Below are 20,850 nucleotides of genomic sequence, written 5' to 3' on the forward strand. Positions count from 1 at the left end.
GTCCCCAGCTTAATCTTAAAAACTGCATTCTGTTTAACCAAAACGTTTCATACTTGGGAGAATAATAAATCCTAAAATGTAAAGAAATTTTCAAAGTCGTTCTAAGCTGATATGTACAGAATCCCATGAAGATAAGTTTTCAAGAGAATCAGTCATTAATTGCTAACTTGTTAAAGAGTATCTGCATACTGTGGGTTTGGTTGAAAAGAAAAAAAAGGGAGTATTTAAATTTAAAGTTGTCGTAATTGGGGGAAAAAAATAACATGACACAAAGTGATTATCCCTGAGGTCCTTTCAGTCCATTTTACCTGAGGATGAAGAATTTTATTGCCAGTAAAGAGCTTTGATAAGCTGAGAAGACACTGCATAATTAGTCACGAAGTTAGCCAAAATATTTGGTCTGGGAAGGTATAGCATGACTTTAACTTAATATTCCTTTAGGTCCCGTAATTCCCTAAAATTTAAATTTTCAAGTTTTAAAAACCGGATGGGATTCAAAGTGGATGAAGCTTGATAATACTGTTTGGGTAGACTCTAAAAATATAGCTGAAATTGATTTTACATACAACTCTGCATGTTTTTTGTGTTTTTGTTATATAAGCTTTTTCTCATGTCAATCATTAGAAAATTAAACAAATTGGGCAATCATTTTATTTTTAAATGATTATATTTTTGTAATCACCAGTTTTGTCAATTTATATTTCCAGGAGAAAAATTAACATTTAAAGGGTCCAAAAAGAAGCTAATAAAATTGCTTGATTGTATTTAGGAGACATTTACAAACTTTGCTCACCTTGGTTTGAGAGAGAAAATACCATAGGAAGGTAAAAACAACCAGCTCCACACTCCCCCTTCCAAAAGAAACCCCACATGTTATCGATAAAATTACTCTAAGGATTAGTCTTATTTTTAACGCATGGAAAATAGCAACTTTATCATGCCAACATAAGGAATATATACTATATTTCATAAATGCCTAATTGTTAGAACAATGACAATAGTCATGGTTAGATGCAACCTAGCAATTTTATATACAATGCAACTACATATTATATGATCATTCCTGATATATGTTATATTCAATCCTCATCAAATTAAGCTGACCGTGTATAAATGGCATTATGAAATAAACATTTAATATCATAATAGGGTCGTGTCCCGCTAACTGCACAACCATAGCATGCAAGTAACTGTGCATTAGCTGTAAACGGTGAAGTATCATTACCTTCCAGAAATCCAGAGAACATGAAAAGCACATAGGTAGTACTAAAGATCAATTATATTTAAATGACTTTTATATTGAACAAAACTATTATCGCATAAAAGCAGCTTTGGATGTTCTGTCAGTGTTTTCTACATATATCCTGTACTCACCCTGAAATGTCTACAATTCCCAACAAGACCTGTGAATGCTACTGAATTATCATGAACTGTGGTCAAGATTAGGAGTGATTCTACGTGCCAACGTGAAAGCTGTTTTCTATCAGTTTTCCTTTCTGCCACAATTCAGTTTTGAGTCATTAAGAATAGGCTGAGTATGGGCAATGATGAACTTATTTGATTTTTTTAAACCGAAGACTTTCTCTCATGACACCAATGTGTTCACGTCAGAAATAAGAATGGTAGAGATGCTTGCCTGTTTCTCTACTGGTAATCTCAGAGAAAGAGTGGACAGAAATGAACCCAGGTCACGTTATAACTGGGGAGGTGTCGCCTCTAAAAAATACTTTTCATAACATTTGTAAAAGGGAGATAAAACCTCGCTGCTAGGAGAGGGAGGCCAAAAGAAGACGATCTGTTCTTTTAAACATGCGGATGCATCATTTATGTCTGATCCAATGATTCCTAGGCAATTAAAAAACTACCACATTAGAGCAGAAGCTCGCACGCTGTAAAATAACTATTTCAGCTCTCTTCAGGTTTGCGGTATTGAAGGCTGTGTTTGGGAGGAGGAGAAAAATTGATTGCTGGACAGGCTTCTCCATGCTCTGTCAGCTCTGAAAATGAGTTCGGCAGTTGGCACGGACGACAGGAAGGTCCTCTTCACCCGGCATCCTAATAAACCTTCTGTGAAGTTGCACACACCATCCATCCAAATGGACTCATTTGGGTCTGCATTCCAGTTAGGTGGAAAATAGTCACATTCTCAAACTGAGTTTGGACACGATGCAGTCATGTGAAATATTTAAATACATTGCCTACATCCTACTAAATCAAAATCTTTCATTTACATTTACAGTGAGATAAAACAGCATTTAAAGCCATTGCCATTTGTTCATTTCCTGTTCATATACAAGTGATTTAAGTTTGCTTATGAGGCAAAAACTGTACAATTCTCATCATTCAGGCTTTATAAAATGTCTTTCTTTAAAGTCTTGGGATATAAACAGTTTGGTTTATACGAATTACGTATTTTTCATCTGCATTTAAGAAACAATATACATCTTTTCCAGAGTAATTTAATGTTATCTAGAAGTCTAGGAGAGTCGTAAAAACTGACTTTATCGCCCGTGACCTTCGATACTGTTACTTTTATAAAACTCATGAACACTCTTTGGCCACTTGGGTCACTGCTCATTCGAAGGGAAATGTACTTGAGTCCTGGGACCATACAGAGATTTGTCTCCATAAAAACTGAGGTCACGGACCAGCCTTAAACGGAAGCCATTTACAAAGTCAAACAAGTACAGAAAATCCAGGCGTGGTTCCTATTTCTCAGACACAAGTTCCTTGTCGTGTTGAGAGGTGGTGTTTTCGATTTCGGATTCCTGAAGTCTTGTCTTTACTATCTGAAGGCTTCTGCTGGGAAATATCTATTAGGGCACTGGCAATTGCAAGGCCTGGAAGAAAAGGAAAAAGGCCTTTAACTGTTTGGTTAGATATTTCTAGGATGGAGACAGTGGTGGTTTAGCACCTTATTTTAATTGTTTTACATTCAGTTATCACACATGTAGCTGTTTATTGGAAGTTATCATGTTGTTTACACTTTACTTACAATGTTTCTTAACTTAGACATATGAACTTCACACATGAAGAAGAAGAAAAAAAGATCCAACAAAGTTAATTAATTGACTCTGACTCCAGACAATCAAATTCAGTGTGTGACAAAATATCACAATCAGTTGTGGATTTGATGCCACACCTTAGTTTCTACGGCTAAATGCAAGTTTGCTCTGGACGTGTAAGGAACTTTCAGTGTTACTACTCTGTGTGTGTGTGTGTGTGTGTGTATGTGTGTGTGTTTAATGTGGAACAAAAGCCATTGTATTAATTTTTTTTTTTTAAATTTAGGGCAATTTTAGGTTTACAGAAAAATAGTACCAATATCGACACATGATTATCAACTAAGGTTCATAGTTTACAGTAGGATTCACACTTCGCATTGTACAGTTCTATGAGTTTTGGTAAATGCATAATGTCATATAATCACCATTGCAGTATCCCACGGAATAGTTCCACTGCCCTAAAAACCCTGTGCTTCACCAACAAATCCCTCTCTCTCCCCTGAGCCTCTGGTAATCACCAATTTTTAAAAAGTATCTCCATAGTTTTGTCTTTTGAAGGATGTCATAATTGGAATAGTAAAATATGAGCCTTTTAAGATTGTCTTATTTCACTTAGCAATATGCTTTTAAGTTCCATCAAATCTTTTTTTTTTTGGTTCAATGGCTCATTTCTTTTTATTGCTGAATAATATTCCACTGTATAGATGGACCATGGTTTGCTTATCCATTAAAGGGCATCCTGATTGCTTCCATTTTTGGCAATTATGAATAAAGCTGCCATACGCATCTATATGCAAGTTGTTGTGTGAACGTAAATTTTCAATTCGCGAATATCTAGGAGAATGATCCTTGGGTCACGTGGTAAGCCTATGTTTCAACTTTGAAAGGAACTGTCAAACTACCTTCCAAAGTGGTGATGCCATTTTGCACTCCCTCCAGCAATGAATGAGCATTCCCATTGCACCACATCTCTGTCAGCATTTGGTGTTATTGGTGCTTTGGATTTTAGCCATTCTAATAGGTATAGCTGTATCTCATGGTTGTTTCAATTTGCAGTTCACTAATAACATATGATGTTGAGCATCTTTAGATATTTTTTTGTCACATGTATATCTTCTGTGGTGAGGTATCCGTTCAGATCTTTTGCCCGCTTTTAATTGAGCTGTTTGTTTTCTTACTGCTCAATTTTAAGAGATTTCTTTTGCATTTTGGACACCAGTCCTTTATCAGATATGTGTTTTGCAAATACTTCTCTCTGTCTCTGGCTTGTCTTTTCATTCTCTTAAATTGTTTTTGAGAAGAAGTAAGAAAGCGCTCCAAGGATAGAGCTGTACTATGTACAAGTGGATATGGAAGAAAGATAACCTATAGAAATTGGGCTGAAAAATGTCTTAAATGTAAGAAAAGGACCTTTAGTATTATCAGCAGAATATCGACACAAAAGTTGATCTCTAGCTACCATGTGTAATAAAAAGAATATTGTTTAGTACATAGTTGTGTCAGGAACATTTGGTAAGATGTACAGGGATAGTAAAGACTTTCCTAGATTTGTACAAGCAATGGCTCAACCAGATACCCTGGTTTATCATGTCTACGTATGAATCATTTCAGTTTCTGTTGAATCCCATGTAATCCCTGAGTAAACAAAATGTGCAAATCACCATTCTAAACCAAAAGATCAGACTGCCTCCTCCAAGGTCTTGGGGACTTAACTCTGAATTGAGTTGAACCAACCATTTTGTTCCTATGGGTCAATTTATTCTATGCTGATTTAAAGGAAAAAAAACATCAAGGTCAGAGGTGAAATATACATGGATGTATATGGTTATTTGAGTACACATATTTTTTAAAGGAAAAGAGAACCTCAAGAACATTTGAAAACAGAAGAGGTTTGTGAAGAAGAATATGATGGTGTTAGAGTAGGAAGGAATTAAAAAGTGACAGTTATCACTGGCTAAGCTGATAATCCTACATATTTACCTTTTAAGGGTTGCTATTAAATAATCCACTCTTTAAGGATATTAAATGTTATCCTTGATTTCTTAGAGATAATGTAAGTTCAAAGGGTCAAGGTTCGAATAAAAATGGCTTTCTGACTTTGGAAGAGCACATAGGAGCTTCTGAAGTGTCCAACATAGAGGTTTTAACCACTTATTCTGCTGTAGGAAATAATGATGTTATTTCTTTAAGGGGGAGAGGTACATTATTTCAAAGAAAATCACAGACCACAGTTGTAAAACTAAAAGTTCTGTTCGGACAGATCTGAGGAACCTTACGTTTCCTCAGATCTCCTGGCACAGTTCTGTCATAATTTACAACCTTCTGTTATTTCATTCCTGGCACTGCCTTATCCAGAGACAGCCAAATATGACAAATAATATATGTCTCCTTTAATGTGGAAAGAGACCACTTACACTAATTTCTATGATCACAACATCCAAATATGAAATCATATTATTCATTAAACTACTGCATGACCTAGTCCAAAAGAGCTCTAAAAAATAATTGTTTTCCATTTACATATGGCTGCAAAGTCTGTTTTCCTTACAGAAGACACGGTGCCAGGAGAGAAGTAAACAGTTCGAGTTGCCAAAATAGAAAATTCTATGCTAATCTGAAACTGTCACTGTATCTTTGTGTTTTGGGCTATATGAAGTCCAGAGCCTAATTAGTGGCTCTCACGACGTATCCTTGGGTTACTAACGATTTGTAAGCTTGAAAACACATTCAGCTGAAAATAATAAATCATAAACCATATTTCAGTTCTTAATTTACAAATAAAATTGCAAATCATGCTTATTTTTAATGTGACAGTTTTTTGTCCTTTCCTATGAAAATGGAACACTCAACCGCATTTTCAGATTCTATATAAACGGCAATACATATGTAAGAAATCTTGCATTCCTCCAGGCAGTGATTTTTGAGTGTCTGCTATGTGTACTTACAGAGGATGCTCAAAGGGCCACTTGCCCAGGTCTTATCTTCTTGATGAGTCAAATGAGCTTTTCTTTCAGATTTCAGCTTGAGCCCTTTCCTCGACCACACAGCTTGTAGCACATCATGAGTTATTCTACTTTATAAATCCTGTGAGTTAATTATGAATAGCACAACGTCATAACTGCATGTGTGTGTGCGTATCTTATGTGTCAGATTGTTTGGTGCAAGTTTATATTACTATGCTTGCAGTTCTTCATATTTTAGTTTATGAAGAACTTTACACAAAAAGAACAACAACCCAGAAATTGTCAGATCCTCCTTCAACCAATAAGAGGCCCTGGACAAGAGTAAACAAGAGACAAGGTCCCTGTCTTCCTGAATCGTCTAGTGTGTGGAAGACTCACTGAAAAAGAGGGAAAGAAAAATTAAACTAATTTCTACCATTTCCCTTCAGTATACTTTATCGTAGGGAATCTAATTTTCTTAATTGATTAAAAAAAAAAAAGTCATCAGTAGCTCCTTAAAAGAGACAATTATCATCTCTTTTTCTCCAAATGTAACATGTATATATGGTGGGAGACTGACTATACACATAGACCATGGTCAGAACATATATAAAGCCAGAACTCTGGCCACAGCTGCAGCAACCTGCTGTGGAAACCAGCCCTGTCTCTACACCAACCAGCATGGGAGGCCAGCTGGCTTCGTCAGGCCTTTAAGAAGTCGGTCTGCAATCTCTAATGACAATTGGGGAACTCAAATAATTAGCCCTGTAACATCAGGGCCCAGATACCTGGGACTTAATTAGTGACTGACAGTTTCCATAATTTTTGTCCCTGCTTCCAACTTATGACCAAACAGAGAAAGGCAAACATGGTCCCCTAACGAACCACACAGGACGCCCTGTTTCCACTTGGCCTGTCTTCGGCTTCCCTGGGCCACCAGCCTCCAGTCGGGGTTCACCTGAAGCCTTCTCTTTTGTCCACTCCATAGGGTTCCCACACATTTGTCTATCTTGAAGCCTCTGCTGAAACATAAGCACACTGTGATGGCCGACTCCCTTGCTATAGCAAGTTCTGAATAAATAGCCTTTGCTTGTTATTTCGTGGGTCTTGGTTTATATTCACACTGGCGAAACAGATGAACATAGCTTGAGATCTTCCCTGGCTTAAAAAAATATATACGTCAATAAAATAAAAGCAACTTAGAAAGAGGTTCTCTGCATTGCCCTTTGAGGCAAACGCTTTTTCCTGGTTTAGATTTGCCTGGGAGCTGTTTTCCGATGAGAGGTTACCTGATGAGGACCTCACACTCCCCGAACCGCAGGAGGAAGTCCTTCTTACCAGTTGGATGCTGCACATTGGCTCATGCTGGGGGCCGTTAAGAGTTCCATTAAAATCGGGTCACTCTAGAAGATCATTTTTCAAAACGTCACACAAATCATCTGATGAAATCCACTTATTGTGTTCTCTAGGCCTAGCATAGTTCCTTGTTATCAAAGCAATACAATTAACTGGGGGAACAATTCATTATTTTAGACTGGTGGTCTAAAGGAATTTCATTTACCATGTCAAGATGATGCACAGATGCTGCAGGCTAGCAGAATTTACATCAAAATATGCCAGTAGATTCAATAAAAATGCTGGGGTTTAAATATTGATCGTAAGCTTTACCTTTTTGCACTTGTAGTTCTTAAATACCAGACGTGATGGCATTTAGATTACTTAAATATGAATTATAAACCTCATCAGAAAGAAAGTGGCATCTCCTTTTTCTGATTCCATTTGCCACGGTCTCTTGGCGTTTCTAACTGGTGCTTGCTAAAGTGGAACATCACCAGGGGCTGCTAAAGTGGAACATCTCCAGGGTAGGGCCGGCTGTGAAGGGAGCAGGCTCCCCTGGGACCATACTCAGCTCCTTCAGAACAACGGCCCGGTTTAGCAGTCACTGGTTTAGATGCCAAGAGCTACCACAGATACTTCCTAAATAAGTAGAAGATGCACCAAAATCAGACCTTTATCTAGAACCTTAGAAAAAAAATTTTTTTCTTTAAATTTAAGAACTTTATTTTTGAAGAACCTTGTGCAGACATGCCCTAAAGAGAATGCAGTGTAAATGTCTAACAGCTAAATATTTTAAATTGCAAATATACCTTTTCAAATCACTAAATTTACGATGAAAACCACAAGGAGAAACATCAGGAATTTAATTACCTTTAGAAAAACTCCAGTTTTTCCTAATGGAAGTGGAATGGTATTAGTAGGCTCCAGCAGTAACAACCTAATTATAAAATTACTGTTGGGTGTTTTTTTTTCTTACAATTATTCAGAACAATTAATAAGTACAGTAATAAAATACTACGCATCAAATGAAATTGCCTTAGAAAGAAGATTCTCACTCTAGATACATACATAGCACTTCCATTTTAAACTTGAACAAAGCTTCGGAAAAGTCATTCATTTTGAAATGCTCTCCTCCCAAGTCTGTGTTAAAAGCAGGCACCACTATATATTTTAATTTTCCAGGAAAACAGCTTCATTAGGCGTGAAAGGTTAATTGCAGGTTTAAGTGGAGCTCGGGAACGGTGCAAGGTCTGTCGTGAATTGCACAGTCTGCTTCAGGAAGACTTGAATGAGAGCTGTAAACTGTTTGCCCCGCTGAAATGTTTTACTACCTCATTTACTATCTGTCTTCTTTTACGGCTTGTATTTGTAGTTCTTCTAAACCTTTAATGGCTACGGTTTTATTTCACTGTAATCAGATTTAAATGGAAATACCATGCTGAGAAGTTTAAATGTTTTCCCTCTGATTGTATATAGCTGCATACTACCAATCAGAGTCTTGGCTATCTTTCACATGATTAAGAAAGTGACTTTGGGAAACTTCGATGTTACAGAGACTCTAGTTATTGTGCAGACTTAATTTAACATGCAGTGTGGCCACCCTTCCCAACTTGCGACTGGGACCGGATGCATAATTAGAAGATACACGTTTCCGTTTTAATTTATCTGTTGGAAGGCCAGCACAACTGAAGTCATTATCAGGCAAAACTCCAAAGGTTACAGTGTTGAACAGAAATGGAAATACTTCAAGTATTGAAGACACTGCAATGACAAATGGACTAGTCATATTTGTCTGAAAGTTTAAAGAAATATTTCCCTTCGCCTACTCAAAACCGATGACAACTACAGACGTCAATGTTTAAATACAAAGGATAATTCTTATCCGGCTATAAATTTTTGTTTGGCCCTTAACACATCAAAATATTTTTAAACTTCATTTAAAGACACACTGTGCAAGTACTCTAAAATATAATTCTACTCTAGCAACACAGATGTCACTTGCTATAACATTGCCAAGTACTCCCTAAATTTTATATGAACTGTTCCCTCATTGGTTAGAATGCGCTGAGTAGATATGACCCTTACTGTCACAAGTCATTGTTTAATGCAAACTTTCATGGTTCTTAACAAATGAAGCTTTTTTAGATCTTATCAATTCTAATTTTAATTTCATACTAGGAAATTCTATTGGTTTATTAAAATTTTTTTTTTTTTAGGGCCAAAAACATTACAAGAATCAGCCCTTTTAACGTTGTAATATAAATTTCAAATTGTGATTCCCTCTTTCTAAATCAACTGGGAAAACATTTTCTAGTATTTTCTTCCTTCAATTACCAAAAATCTGATATACGATAATTCCTTATTTTACCCCTTAACCGTCCTTAATTTAAACGAGGTACTTACTGTTCACTGACTAAATTAGCAGTTTTGGAATAAAAGCAGTATTTTATTTTCCATTAGGTAGGGACATTATAATCTAGCATTTCTAGTAGTAAAATCTCATTGGTTGTTTTACATTAAATGAGATTCTATGTGAAAGTATTTTATAAAGTATTATACAAAGTTAATCATTTCCATAATAAAACAGTTACTACTACTACTAATACAGAATCACAATTATATGTCCAGAAAAATACAAAGTCCTAAGGACCAAAAAATTGCCCGAAAAGCAAATCGCTTCATTAAACTATTATTTCTTGAGTGCCTACTATGCATGTGACAGGCACAGCTCTGGCCCCTTTAGCAGCGAGTGAGACAGACGAGTCATAAAAGATTCTGTTCTTCACAGAGCTTCTGTGGTAGTGGATCAAGCTCATGTATTCTTTTGACCACGTGATTGTGAGAATTAAATGTAAAGGCTTAGAAAAGTGCCTGATACTTAAGAGCTCAAAAATGTCAATCATCATCATCATCACCATCATCATCGAGTGAGAAGTTTGAAGTCAACGAGGAAGCGGCAAACAAAACATTAGGCAGTCAAGATTTTGCCTCTATCTTTTAGTTGCATTCATTCATTCATTCATTCATTCAAAAAGTAGTATGCCTGCCATGTGGAATGCCAATTAAAGGACATAATTTGATAGGAAGATGGAGAGTATTGATTTAGAGTAACATTGTTAGTGAGGTAATAGTGTTAAGTCCTCAAGCAAGAATGATTTGGACGTCTTGGATAATAAAATTGAGAACTTGCTCATAAAGGTAAAGATAACTTATGCGTGTTGCCCATTCGTTAGAGAATGTGAAAATAACTGAAAGTGATAATGGCAAAAAAGAGGAAGGACAACATTACACAGAGAAAGCACTGTTTATGTTACTATCGCCAGTATTATTGGAAATTCTACTAATAATGAACTCTTATCCATTTTTTAAAGCTAAAAAATGCTTTTACATTCATTATCTAGGTTGTTCCTTAAGACGATTCTGTTGAAGTGGGTCAGGAAGCTATTTCGATCCTTCCTTCACAGATGGCCAAAAAGAGGCATGGAGGAATCATATGACTACTCCGGGCTGACACGGCTGGTGGTAGTGGTGGGACCTGAACCCAGGACTCCAGATCCCTTGGCCTGCGCTCTGCTCACTTCACAGCCGTTAGAAGGAAATGGCCCCTTTGGTACGAATTATTAGCACATACATGACTTATAGTCAGAAGAAAAACAAAACCAAAAATAGGTCAGTTACGGTCAAAGGCATTAATTAATGCTGGTGGCAATGAGAACGAATGCATTGATATAAAAGGCAACCATTCTGTTAACGGTCGTTGAATGCGTTCTCAGTGTTGAGCATTGCCCTCGGCACTCGGACCCATTACTTTGTCCATCTATGCCGATAGGAGTGGATCACAACACAGATTACAGCCGTAAACACGTACTAAGGGCGTACTGCAGGCAGCATGCCTAGAGCTCAAAGAGCGGTACCGAAGAGCGAGGGCAACGAGGCAAGAGATCCGAGGTTGGCAAATAATTGCACGAAGACAAATTCTATGAAGTAGGCACAACGCGTGAGGGAAAGCAAGACAGGGGTGAGATCTCTGATGGATGTGGAGGTCAAAGATTCCTAGTGGAGATGATCACTGAGCTGGGGTCTGAAAGATGAGAGGGAGCTAGTCAGATGAAGAACACTGGCATGAGGGGTGTGATAGGTTCTGGGTACAGTGAACCACAAAATCAACAGCATGAAGAGAAAGGATATTTGGGAAACTCCAGGGCATTTGTTTTGGGTGGAATGCAGGTGCAAATGGGAGAACAGCGAGAAGAAAGAGAGGTAGACCGAGGGGGTCCATGAAAAAAACCCTAGATGCCAAAACAGAAAATTGATTTTTAATCTGCAAGCCAGAAAGAGCCATGGAATGATTTTAAGGAATGGAGAGGCATAATCAGATTTTTATTTCAAAGAGACACCTCCAGTGGTAGCATGGAGGTCAGACTGTTATTGAAACCAGATAAGAAAGCAGCAATCAGCACACAGACTCTCGAGATAAACAGGACAGATATGTAGGAGAGATGAATATGGGAGATGAAAAACTAGGGGGGAGCCTGGAACAACTCCCAGCTTTCTGGCTGGGGTGGCTGGGAGCAGACAAATGCTTTCACTAGTATATGGAAGAGGAACGGGAAGAGCCAGAGTGTGTGGGAAGGCTGTGGTTGGTCTGCTCGGTTCCAGATGTACTGAGTTTGATGACCTGTGGGGCATCTCGGTGGAGAGGTCTAGTTGGATACGCAGGTGTGGAGCTCAGGGATAAAGCCGAGCCCGGAGGTGTAGAGTTGGGGGTTATTTGCATGGATGCAATCTGCAGACTTTGTAATTGTGCGGGTGGGTGACACTAGCTGTTGCGATAGTTAAAGCTTGAAGTCTCAGGCTTTAATGGTTTATTTCTCACTATATACAGTCGAAGGTGGGGATCCTGCTTGGTGTCAGAATGCCTCTGTCTGTGTGTGTGTGTGCTGTGCGTGTGTGCGCGTGTATGTGTGTGTGTGTGTAGGGAGTGGCAGTAGCATCTGTCCTGCGTAGTTACTCAGGGACCCAATCTGGTGATGCTTCTGCCATCTTCAACCCAGGGTTTCTATGGTTTCCTGGGGCATTGACATCTAGGTGGCAAGTGCGAGACGACAGGGTAGAAACTACCTTGGGCCAGAAAAGCTCATGACACTGTTCCAACGCCATCAGCAAGCACTGCTTCTCAGAAACGACTCTCACTAGGGAAGGTGGGGTGTGAATCTCGGGTGGAGAACCAGCGGTCTCTGCCTCTGGAGTAAACGAGGCCACCATGGTAGAAAGAACAGAATAAGCAGGAAAGAAGAGCCAGAACAGGACTGATAATGGAGGAGGGGATCCCATGAGAAGACAGGAGCACCCAGAAAGGAGGAGAAAGCTAGGCCTGAGATTTCCCACAGACTCTATGAGAAGACTAGTCAGTGGCTACTTATAACCTCTGCATCCTGTTTCCATTTGCAACAAATAGCCCCCAAATTCCATGACAACTATAAGCCAGTGGACCTTGTGGCGTCTAAGCTTTTCTTGATTTGAAATTCAGAATGTCCCCTGAGAGATTTCTCTCGGAAGGAAGCTGAAGTAGGTGGCTGCTAAGGTGACTCCTGGCTCTACAAATTTGACTGTAGCTGCCTTTCTTCGGCAGGCCAGCAGCGAGGACCCACACGTCACTGCTGGTTTCCTCTCTCCTATGCTTCATGTGGCAGCAGAGTGGGCTGCCACAAGCGACACTGTGAAGTCAGGGGACAGTTGGGTTCAAGAACTTTCTTGCTAGAAATATGCATTTATTTTTGCTAATTAAGGACTTGTGAAAGACTGGACATACTTCTGCCGGAGTGGGAAGCACACTGATTATGATAGGTGTGGTTTGTACTTACTCTTAGGTGTGGTTTCTATGGTGCCAACACTACCTGTCCGGAAACTGACCGTAAGTCTCATATCTGAGGAGTAAAGTCTGGGCAGTGTCAAAGATGAGGTTGGGATTTGATCTTATATCTAGAAATTTCTGAACAATCTAATAGATTACTTTTACGTTTAGTTTTCTAATTCTTCACATTACAATATCATTTGCCTTTTTATCTCTGCCTACCCTTCCCCACTGTGAGCACCTTGAAAGCAGGAACTATATTTTTATTCACCCTTATATCTCAAACTTAGTCTAAGAGGGGTGGTCAATATATATTACTTGAATGAGAATTAAAAGATGTATCATGATGCTTTGTGCTGCTGAGGAAGTGACTTCTGATCAGAAGTCTCCATGTTATTCAACTTCCAAGGTATTTGGAAATATAGGCTGGCCTCTCTGTTTCTCTAGCCCTTGTGCTTAGATGTAGAGAGGTTACTGGGCTGCGAGTGGGGATGATGCAGGGCAGGGGAGGGAACACCACAGCACTCTGTGGCTACAGTTAATCTACTGTCCAAGAGGTGACCCAGGGGAGATTTTCCTGCATGGTGCCACTGTGCTCCAAAAGGGCTCACACTTCTCCCTAAGAATCAAACGTGCTTATGGCCCAGAGAATGACAACTATGCCAGGGAGTGTCTGGAGCAACGTGTTGGGCAACACGGTCTCTAAATGGGTTTTAATATCAGTCGATGTGTGTATGACATCGATGAAAAATTGAAACGGCTGCCACACTTGCTTGGCATCAAAGCATTAGCAATTCCGCTCTCCCTGGATGTCTCTGGAGAGACTTTTAGGATTTTAAACCAAGTTTGGAAGTCCCACCATAAGCTTCCCTCAGTTCCTGAATGAACCACTTCCCGAAAGGAAAAATCGGTTCACCTCTCATGTTCTGATCTTTCTCTGGAGATTTATGCAAAGTCAGAGCCAAAACAAAAACACAAGTAACTTTCTTTTTTTCGGTTAAAACAGTTTTGGGTGGTGATATGAATCATTGCTTTCCAAAGTATTATATTAGAGTACTTGAGAGTACAGGAGACAGATCCAAAGCTTATAATATCATATAACCCTGATATAGCATATTGAATATTAAAAGACAAGCTATCAAGTAAAAAAGTAATTTTAGCATTGTCCAAGATGTTTCCGCTCCCCCACGTTCACAGCAATCAATATTTAAAAAAATCTCAACATTAAAAGAAATTGAAAATATATGACTACCTCTGCAGTGAAAATATTATTTTAAAACAAACTCCAATCATAAAGCAAATTTACGCCTTTATTAAAAAATGCTCAGATCATAGAAAAAAAAAACTAGATAAAATTATGCAATCCCTCACTTCTAGCTATTTAGATAAAATGGAAGAAACAAATGCTATACAGAATGATGATTTTTTTCCATTAATATTATTATAAATTGCTTAGACCTTACAAAAGTTATTACAGATAACTTAATGGCCAAAGGCATTTTAACAAAAACAGATGCGTCTGTAGCCAAATTGATGCTTGATAAATGTCCTTTGCTGAAGGAAAAGGCGGTAGAGTTAGACAACGTATTTCTCAAAACAGACTTCAAACCATTCCTCTGATGTTTGCTAAGTGATACAGGACCCCAGATAGTACACATTCTCTCCAGTAATTCAAAACAGGGACTTTTAAGAAGTAGTTTGTTTAAATGACCTCCTTCAATCTAACAGAGGATAGCATAAAAGAAGCTGTCATTCTCTAAAGCAATCTGAGAATCTGACTGAGCATGCCCATAAATGCTAACCCTTCTGAGTGAAAATATTATTTTACTCCACTTTGCTTTTGGGAACAATCAAAGTGGCCTCTGAGCTACTATAAATTGAGAAGTGTTACAAAGAGTCAGCCCTGTTGGGAACCTTTTAAACTCTACAGGCAGGTAAATCATAGAGGGAGCAGACTCGAGAGAACTGGAGTTTTCTGATGTCATACTCAGGGGATAAACATTGTCCTTCAAGCACTCCATGTTATTTCCAGACACAAAGAGAATTTTCATGCCTTGGTTCCACAATCCCGAACTACACTTTCCTAAGTGATTCGCCAAGTGTATTTGTAAAAGGGACATCTTGCTAACCATAGGTCCTTCATAGGCAATAAAATGGGTTGAGAGATGGATGGAGATAGAAATTCTTATTAGTACATGTCGTTACAGAAGACCAACTGGAGAGAAAATCAGAATGTCATTTGTGGAGAGAGATGGAAGGCTTTGCCCTCTTTATTAGGCATATTCACTTTGGATGTTATCTACCTACTCTCAGTAAGTGCCTCAGCTGGCAGGAAGATGAAAAAACTTGCTTTCAGGTCAATAAAGGAAATCTCTTAAGATCAATGGTTGATTAGAGCAGGATCTTCTGAACAGTGGGCTCTGGACTGCATTCTGTAAAGGGTTTTCAAATTAGTCTTACTCTGAGGTCTGGGCAAGGGGCCAGTTTGCTACCCAGCTGCCGCTGACATTCAGCCCAATGGCTGATGAGTTCCCATAATTAGAGAAAATTTTTTTTTTAAAAAATAAAGAAACTTATATTTTAGAGGCATCACGTAAAACAAGGTAGAGAAGTACAGCAGAAGTATAGTACTATTAGGTTTTAAAAATATATATACATATTTCATCAGATTTCGTTTCGTATTCTTACTCCAAACCCTCGTTTATTAAAGTTGGAGAAATGCAGATTATCATTTTTATTAGCAAATGTATTTATGACTCACTCTAAAACAATACAAAGGGGGATGTTGAAAGGACAAACTATAAATGGCTTATTTATAATTGACTAAGTACATGGAGTTTCCCCAGCTTTTTTTGGTATAAGACTACCTTTCTTGAAAGCATTTTGACAAACTGGGACTGTGATAATCAGAACAAAAGCAAGTCCCTCTATGAAAAACTGCAGATTTTAATTAACTATATTTCATTCCCATTTCGATTTGTTTTTATGTCTTTGGTCAAGTACTAATTGAGAAGATCATGCAGAAGTGAAAATACTGATCTTGAGCCAATGAACCATAATGCCAAAGGGCACCCACTTCTTCTTTTAGAGAGCTGGAACAATCTGCAAGGATGGAAGGTCAGTGTACGAAAACAACAGAACCCAATATGCATAACTAGATATCTCCTGTCTATCAGCATCACTCCCTGTTGCGTATTTACAGAACGCTTTACAGCAGATTATAAATGATGCTCTGTAAAACAATACTGGGTGAGCTGCAGGAGACGACATGGCTGTCTTTGTAAGAACCACCTGTATGGCCTGAATCAAAAGCTAACCTAATTAGATCTAAAATTTAATTTTAATTCAAATAAAAGCAACAATTAGATTGTAGGTGGCTGAATTGCCTGGTTGTTTGACTGAAATGCTCGGATCAGTATCTAGTTATGGTGCCCTTCGTGGTATGACTGGATTATGTTCTGAAGTTTATGATCCATCATGAAGAGGCGTCACACACTCCAATTCTGAGCACGGCCTTTATTTTGATGTGTAATTAAACATGGCAGAAGCAACTTAGAGAGAGATGTCTAATCAATCCCTAGAATTACTGGGGAATGAAATAGATTATTTAATAATTTAAACAAGTTTGGAAAAAAGAGAGTTAGGAAGAAGGAAACAGAGTATGTGATGCCACATGAAGATGATTTTAAAATATGGAGAGCTGGCATTAAGATGTGAGACAGACACAGCTAATCAGCCATAGCCAAATCTTCTGAGTCGAGGTATATGAGAAAGTATTTCCTAAACTTCCTGAAGTGACCAATATTTTAATATGCAAGAATATATACCACATTCTATGAAAAGATTTTAGGAACCACCAAACTTCAAAAGGTGCTTCTCTCACAGGTTATTTGATCTTTCTCAAACATTCATATTGGATTGATATTTGAAAAGAAAGATAAACTGAAAAAAGACGTATTTTTGATATATAAAAGCCATCTGCTCAACTTCCCATCTTTAACGTATTGACATGTGTTTTGTTCTAGTATCACTCAAAATTAGCTTTACGATAAAAGTTCATATTAATTATCCCATAACGTAGTCTAATCACTGCTGACATTTTGAAAGAAGATGTTAAGGAAGCCAAGATAACAAACTAAAATGTGAGTGAAAAATATTACATATGTCCCTAAGAGAAAGCCAGTCATGCTCCTGCATGAGTTCATTTTCTCTTAAAGCAAAACCCAACAATGAGGAGGTACTGGAGGCAGGGGAGTCTCCCCGACCTACTCGAGCATGGGCTCCTTCGTCCTTGGCAAGTCTCTGGTTCTTAGATGATCAGCCAAAAAGATTTTGGATGTATTTCAGTTTTAATTTCATTGTTTTATTGATTTTTTATGACTTTTAGTATGACATGAAAATAAGATGGAATATGTCAAAGATTTATACTTTAGGTTTCTCCTCAATTTAAATGATTAGCCTTTAGAATTAAGAGAGCATTAAATCTAATCTAGCACTACCTTTTACATTTAGTCAACATTGCAAACATTAATATTAAATCACCAGGTACTTTTCTTATACAAAAAAATCCTAAATCCCAGTATGAAATATATGTAATCAAACTTATTTTCCATAGTTTTCCTCCTTGAAAATATGAGCACAATTAGCTACTATCACTTATGTTTATTAGTCAACATAAAAAGTTGAAATTTTCCTTGTTGAACTGAGTGAAAACCAAGCACAAATGCAATTAAAATGCAAAAAGCAAAAGAAAAGACTGATTTTGATTCTTTGCTGTTCTTCAGGGTAAGTCTTCTACAAAATGGGGTTTGCAGATAGTTATGTTAAAGAACACATGGATTCAATGAGTTTGCAAATGACTGTTTTTCACAATCCCATTGAAGTGAACTTAGATCATCTTAAAAGAATGAGAGAATCGTGCTGAAAGAACACATTTCTAAAGTCATTCTCAGAATCTCATCTGACTAACAAAGATACTTTCTGCACACGTAAACACGGACACGCATACATCTACGCAGGGAGTATTAGACTTGAGTACTAACAACCAACGAGTTGCAAAATATTCTATTAATATTTACTGGTACTCTTTGTATAATCAACACGAATACAAGCAAAATACCTCTTTATTTAAATAAAGACTTTTCTTCTGGTTTTGATGAGAATATTTAAACAAACAAAAAAAAAGGCATGACAGTGATCCTCAAAAACTGAATTTGGGGCACTCGATTTGAGATAATTAACAAACCAATAGAGAATTCTCCTTCTTGGAACACACAGGATCTGACACTTATTAAGGAACTCTTCAGTGTTTCATACAAGGCAATTAATACGGGCTTCACTATAGAAAAATTACATTTTAATGACTTTCTGTTCAAGTTACATGAATTTTATGTAAGGAAAAAGCTTATGAAGTCTAAGATTTTCTTTCCACCCATGTTATTAAAATTTGTATTTGAATATAGTTCCTTTCATTAACATTAAATCAGTTAGCTCTAATTTATGAAAAAGGACTGCTAAGTTTTATACCACAATACTTCGCACAGCTTTAATGTGCATTCATGAAAAAACATAATAAATTAATTTGCTATTGGGAAAGAATTTGACAAATGCATTAATCATGAAGAAACTAAATCCAGTTTTCTTTACTCTTTCTCACAAAGATAGATATAAGAAACTACTGATTTAACATTCTTTAAACAAAATGAGATATAATGATAATAATGAGGATATTCTTAGAACCGGAGAATTTCGGAGCTGGAAGGAATCTGAGAAATTCTCTGCTTTAACAAATGGGAGAAGAACAATTCAGTCTCCCAAACTGTTCATGGAGCAGACTAGTGGAGAATAATTTATTTCATTTTCTCCATTGGAAACCACCACAAAGGTTAGAATTATTCTAGGGCTGACTAATTGGCTTTTAAATGACTCGGTCCCTCCTGAATCACTTCTCGTCCCCAAGGTTTTGATGCCACTTCTCATCCCCAAGGCTTTGAGAGTACAGTTTGAGCTTAGAGAGGATGCTGAAGCACAAGAAACATTTATTGCAGAATTTAGATTAAAAAAAAATAGCATGAAAACAGCACTAAAAATGTTTCTAGCACCTACACTGTGGATTGATTCTTTTGACAAGTCAATGAAATGTTGTCAAATACATTTACAAGTTTGTTTCACTGTGAAAAGTCATAGATAAAAAAAAAAAAATTCAACAGTGATATAGTGTACTGTAAATATTTCTCTAATTTTGCTATTCGTCTCTTTACTTTGTTTTAGTTTTTTCTCCTAGCATCGAACTTTTGCTTTGAGACATCGTTCAAGTCACAGATCATCTTTATGATTCCCGTGTCACATGACTCCTATGTGCCTCTCGGAAAGGCCTTCCTGCTTGCCATACCGGGAATTCCCATGTTGTCTTCTATTGTTTTATTTTTAAATTTTTGTATTATTAAGAAAATACAAAAGAAGATACTGAAAACAATAGTAATTACAATATTTTTAGCAAATATTCAAACACTTTTGAATGCTATTCTAATTTTCGAACCATTACGTACTATATACATGTGTATGTGTGTACAGTATATAGAATGTGTCTGCAGTGGATATACTATACACATATTAATTACTGGGTTACATGAAGATGTTGATATCGTAATTTAAATTATGGGACCACTTCATTAGAGCCACTTCACCCTCTTTAGAAACATTTCAATCTTTAAGTAAAGGCTTTGGTCAAAAATATAGTGTAAGTACATACAGAATGACCTTAACAAAATATCAGAAAGCTTTTTGTGATTCGAAAATCATGAAAATGATTCATATTCTCCCTTTACTCTGGGGTAAAGAAGCACTAATACCTTAAGAACAGGAAGAAAATAACCCCATGTGCCTACTTACTACACATGGGTTGTATTTTCCTTGTGCTAAAAATTCAAAACTACTTTTACTTCATTTGACCTTTGTTTCTGTAGAAATAAATTTAATTTATTCTCTTAACTTACAACTCTTCCCTCTCTATATGTTATTCTTTATATGAAAGAGCTTGCCTTATTTCTTATATACTTATTAGTTTTTAAATTTTAAAACTGGTTCTTATACTACCACATATGTGAGCATGAAAAGGGTATTTTTTGCTAGAGATAATCCTCAATGACTTTTGAGAAAGAATATTATCCTGATTATTCATTTATATATGGAAAAAGATCATGTTATCTTATTAAGTATACATAATTTTGATGGGCTATTTATCTTCGGAAAATTTTATGTTAAGTTTTAGCTCAACAATTACAGACAAACCACTCTTTATTGTGTTCTCTTTGGTAAAACATACAAATTCCAGTTGACACACTATAGGTATCTGTAACAGGGATGGGACTCACGGCAGAGAGAATGCAGTTAGCATTAACATCATGGCTAGGTGGAGAGCCAGAGGAGAGAAAGAGTGATTAGGGGGATCGTTTTATAATACTTGAAACTAATAATAAAGTAAATAAATAAAAATAAAAATACGTTTCCAAACTCAGGCAATGCTGAACAGCTTATGTATAGCCACAGAATTTTTTCACTTCGAGTAAATCTTAGTAACAAAATATTCGGCGAATGTTGGGGGACTGGGTTCAGAGAAGTTACAGGTCCTGGGTCCAGCACCATCTCAACCTACAGCCCTGGGTAATGAGGCCGACAGCAGCCTTGATCAGCTGAGCAAAACCTTCTCCTT

General features: G+C 37.2%; 1 protein-coding gene across 1 annotated transcript in view; it reads right to left on the reverse strand.

Moving 5' to 3' along the window:
• Window positions 1–935: 935 nt before the first annotated feature.
• Window positions 936–20,850, reverse strand: part of ATRNL1 (attractin like 1) — a 548,298-nt gene continuing 528,383 nt past the window's right edge. The window contains exon 29 of the mRNA XM_006920939.3: window positions 936–2,840. Within this exon, the coding sequence (XP_006921001.2) occupies window positions 2,716–2,840 (125 nt within the window). The 3' untranslated portion in view covers window positions 936–2,715. The remainder of the gene's footprint in view (window positions 2,841–20,850) is intronic.

The sequence above is a fragment of the Pteropus alecto genome, unplaced genomic scaffold (genome assembly GCF_000325575.1).
Source record: "Pteropus alecto unplaced genomic scaffold, ASM32557v1 scaffold177, whole genome shotgun sequence".
In the NCBI taxonomy this organism is placed as follows: Eukaryota; Metazoa; Chordata; class Mammalia; order Chiroptera; family Pteropodidae; genus Pteropus; species Pteropus alecto.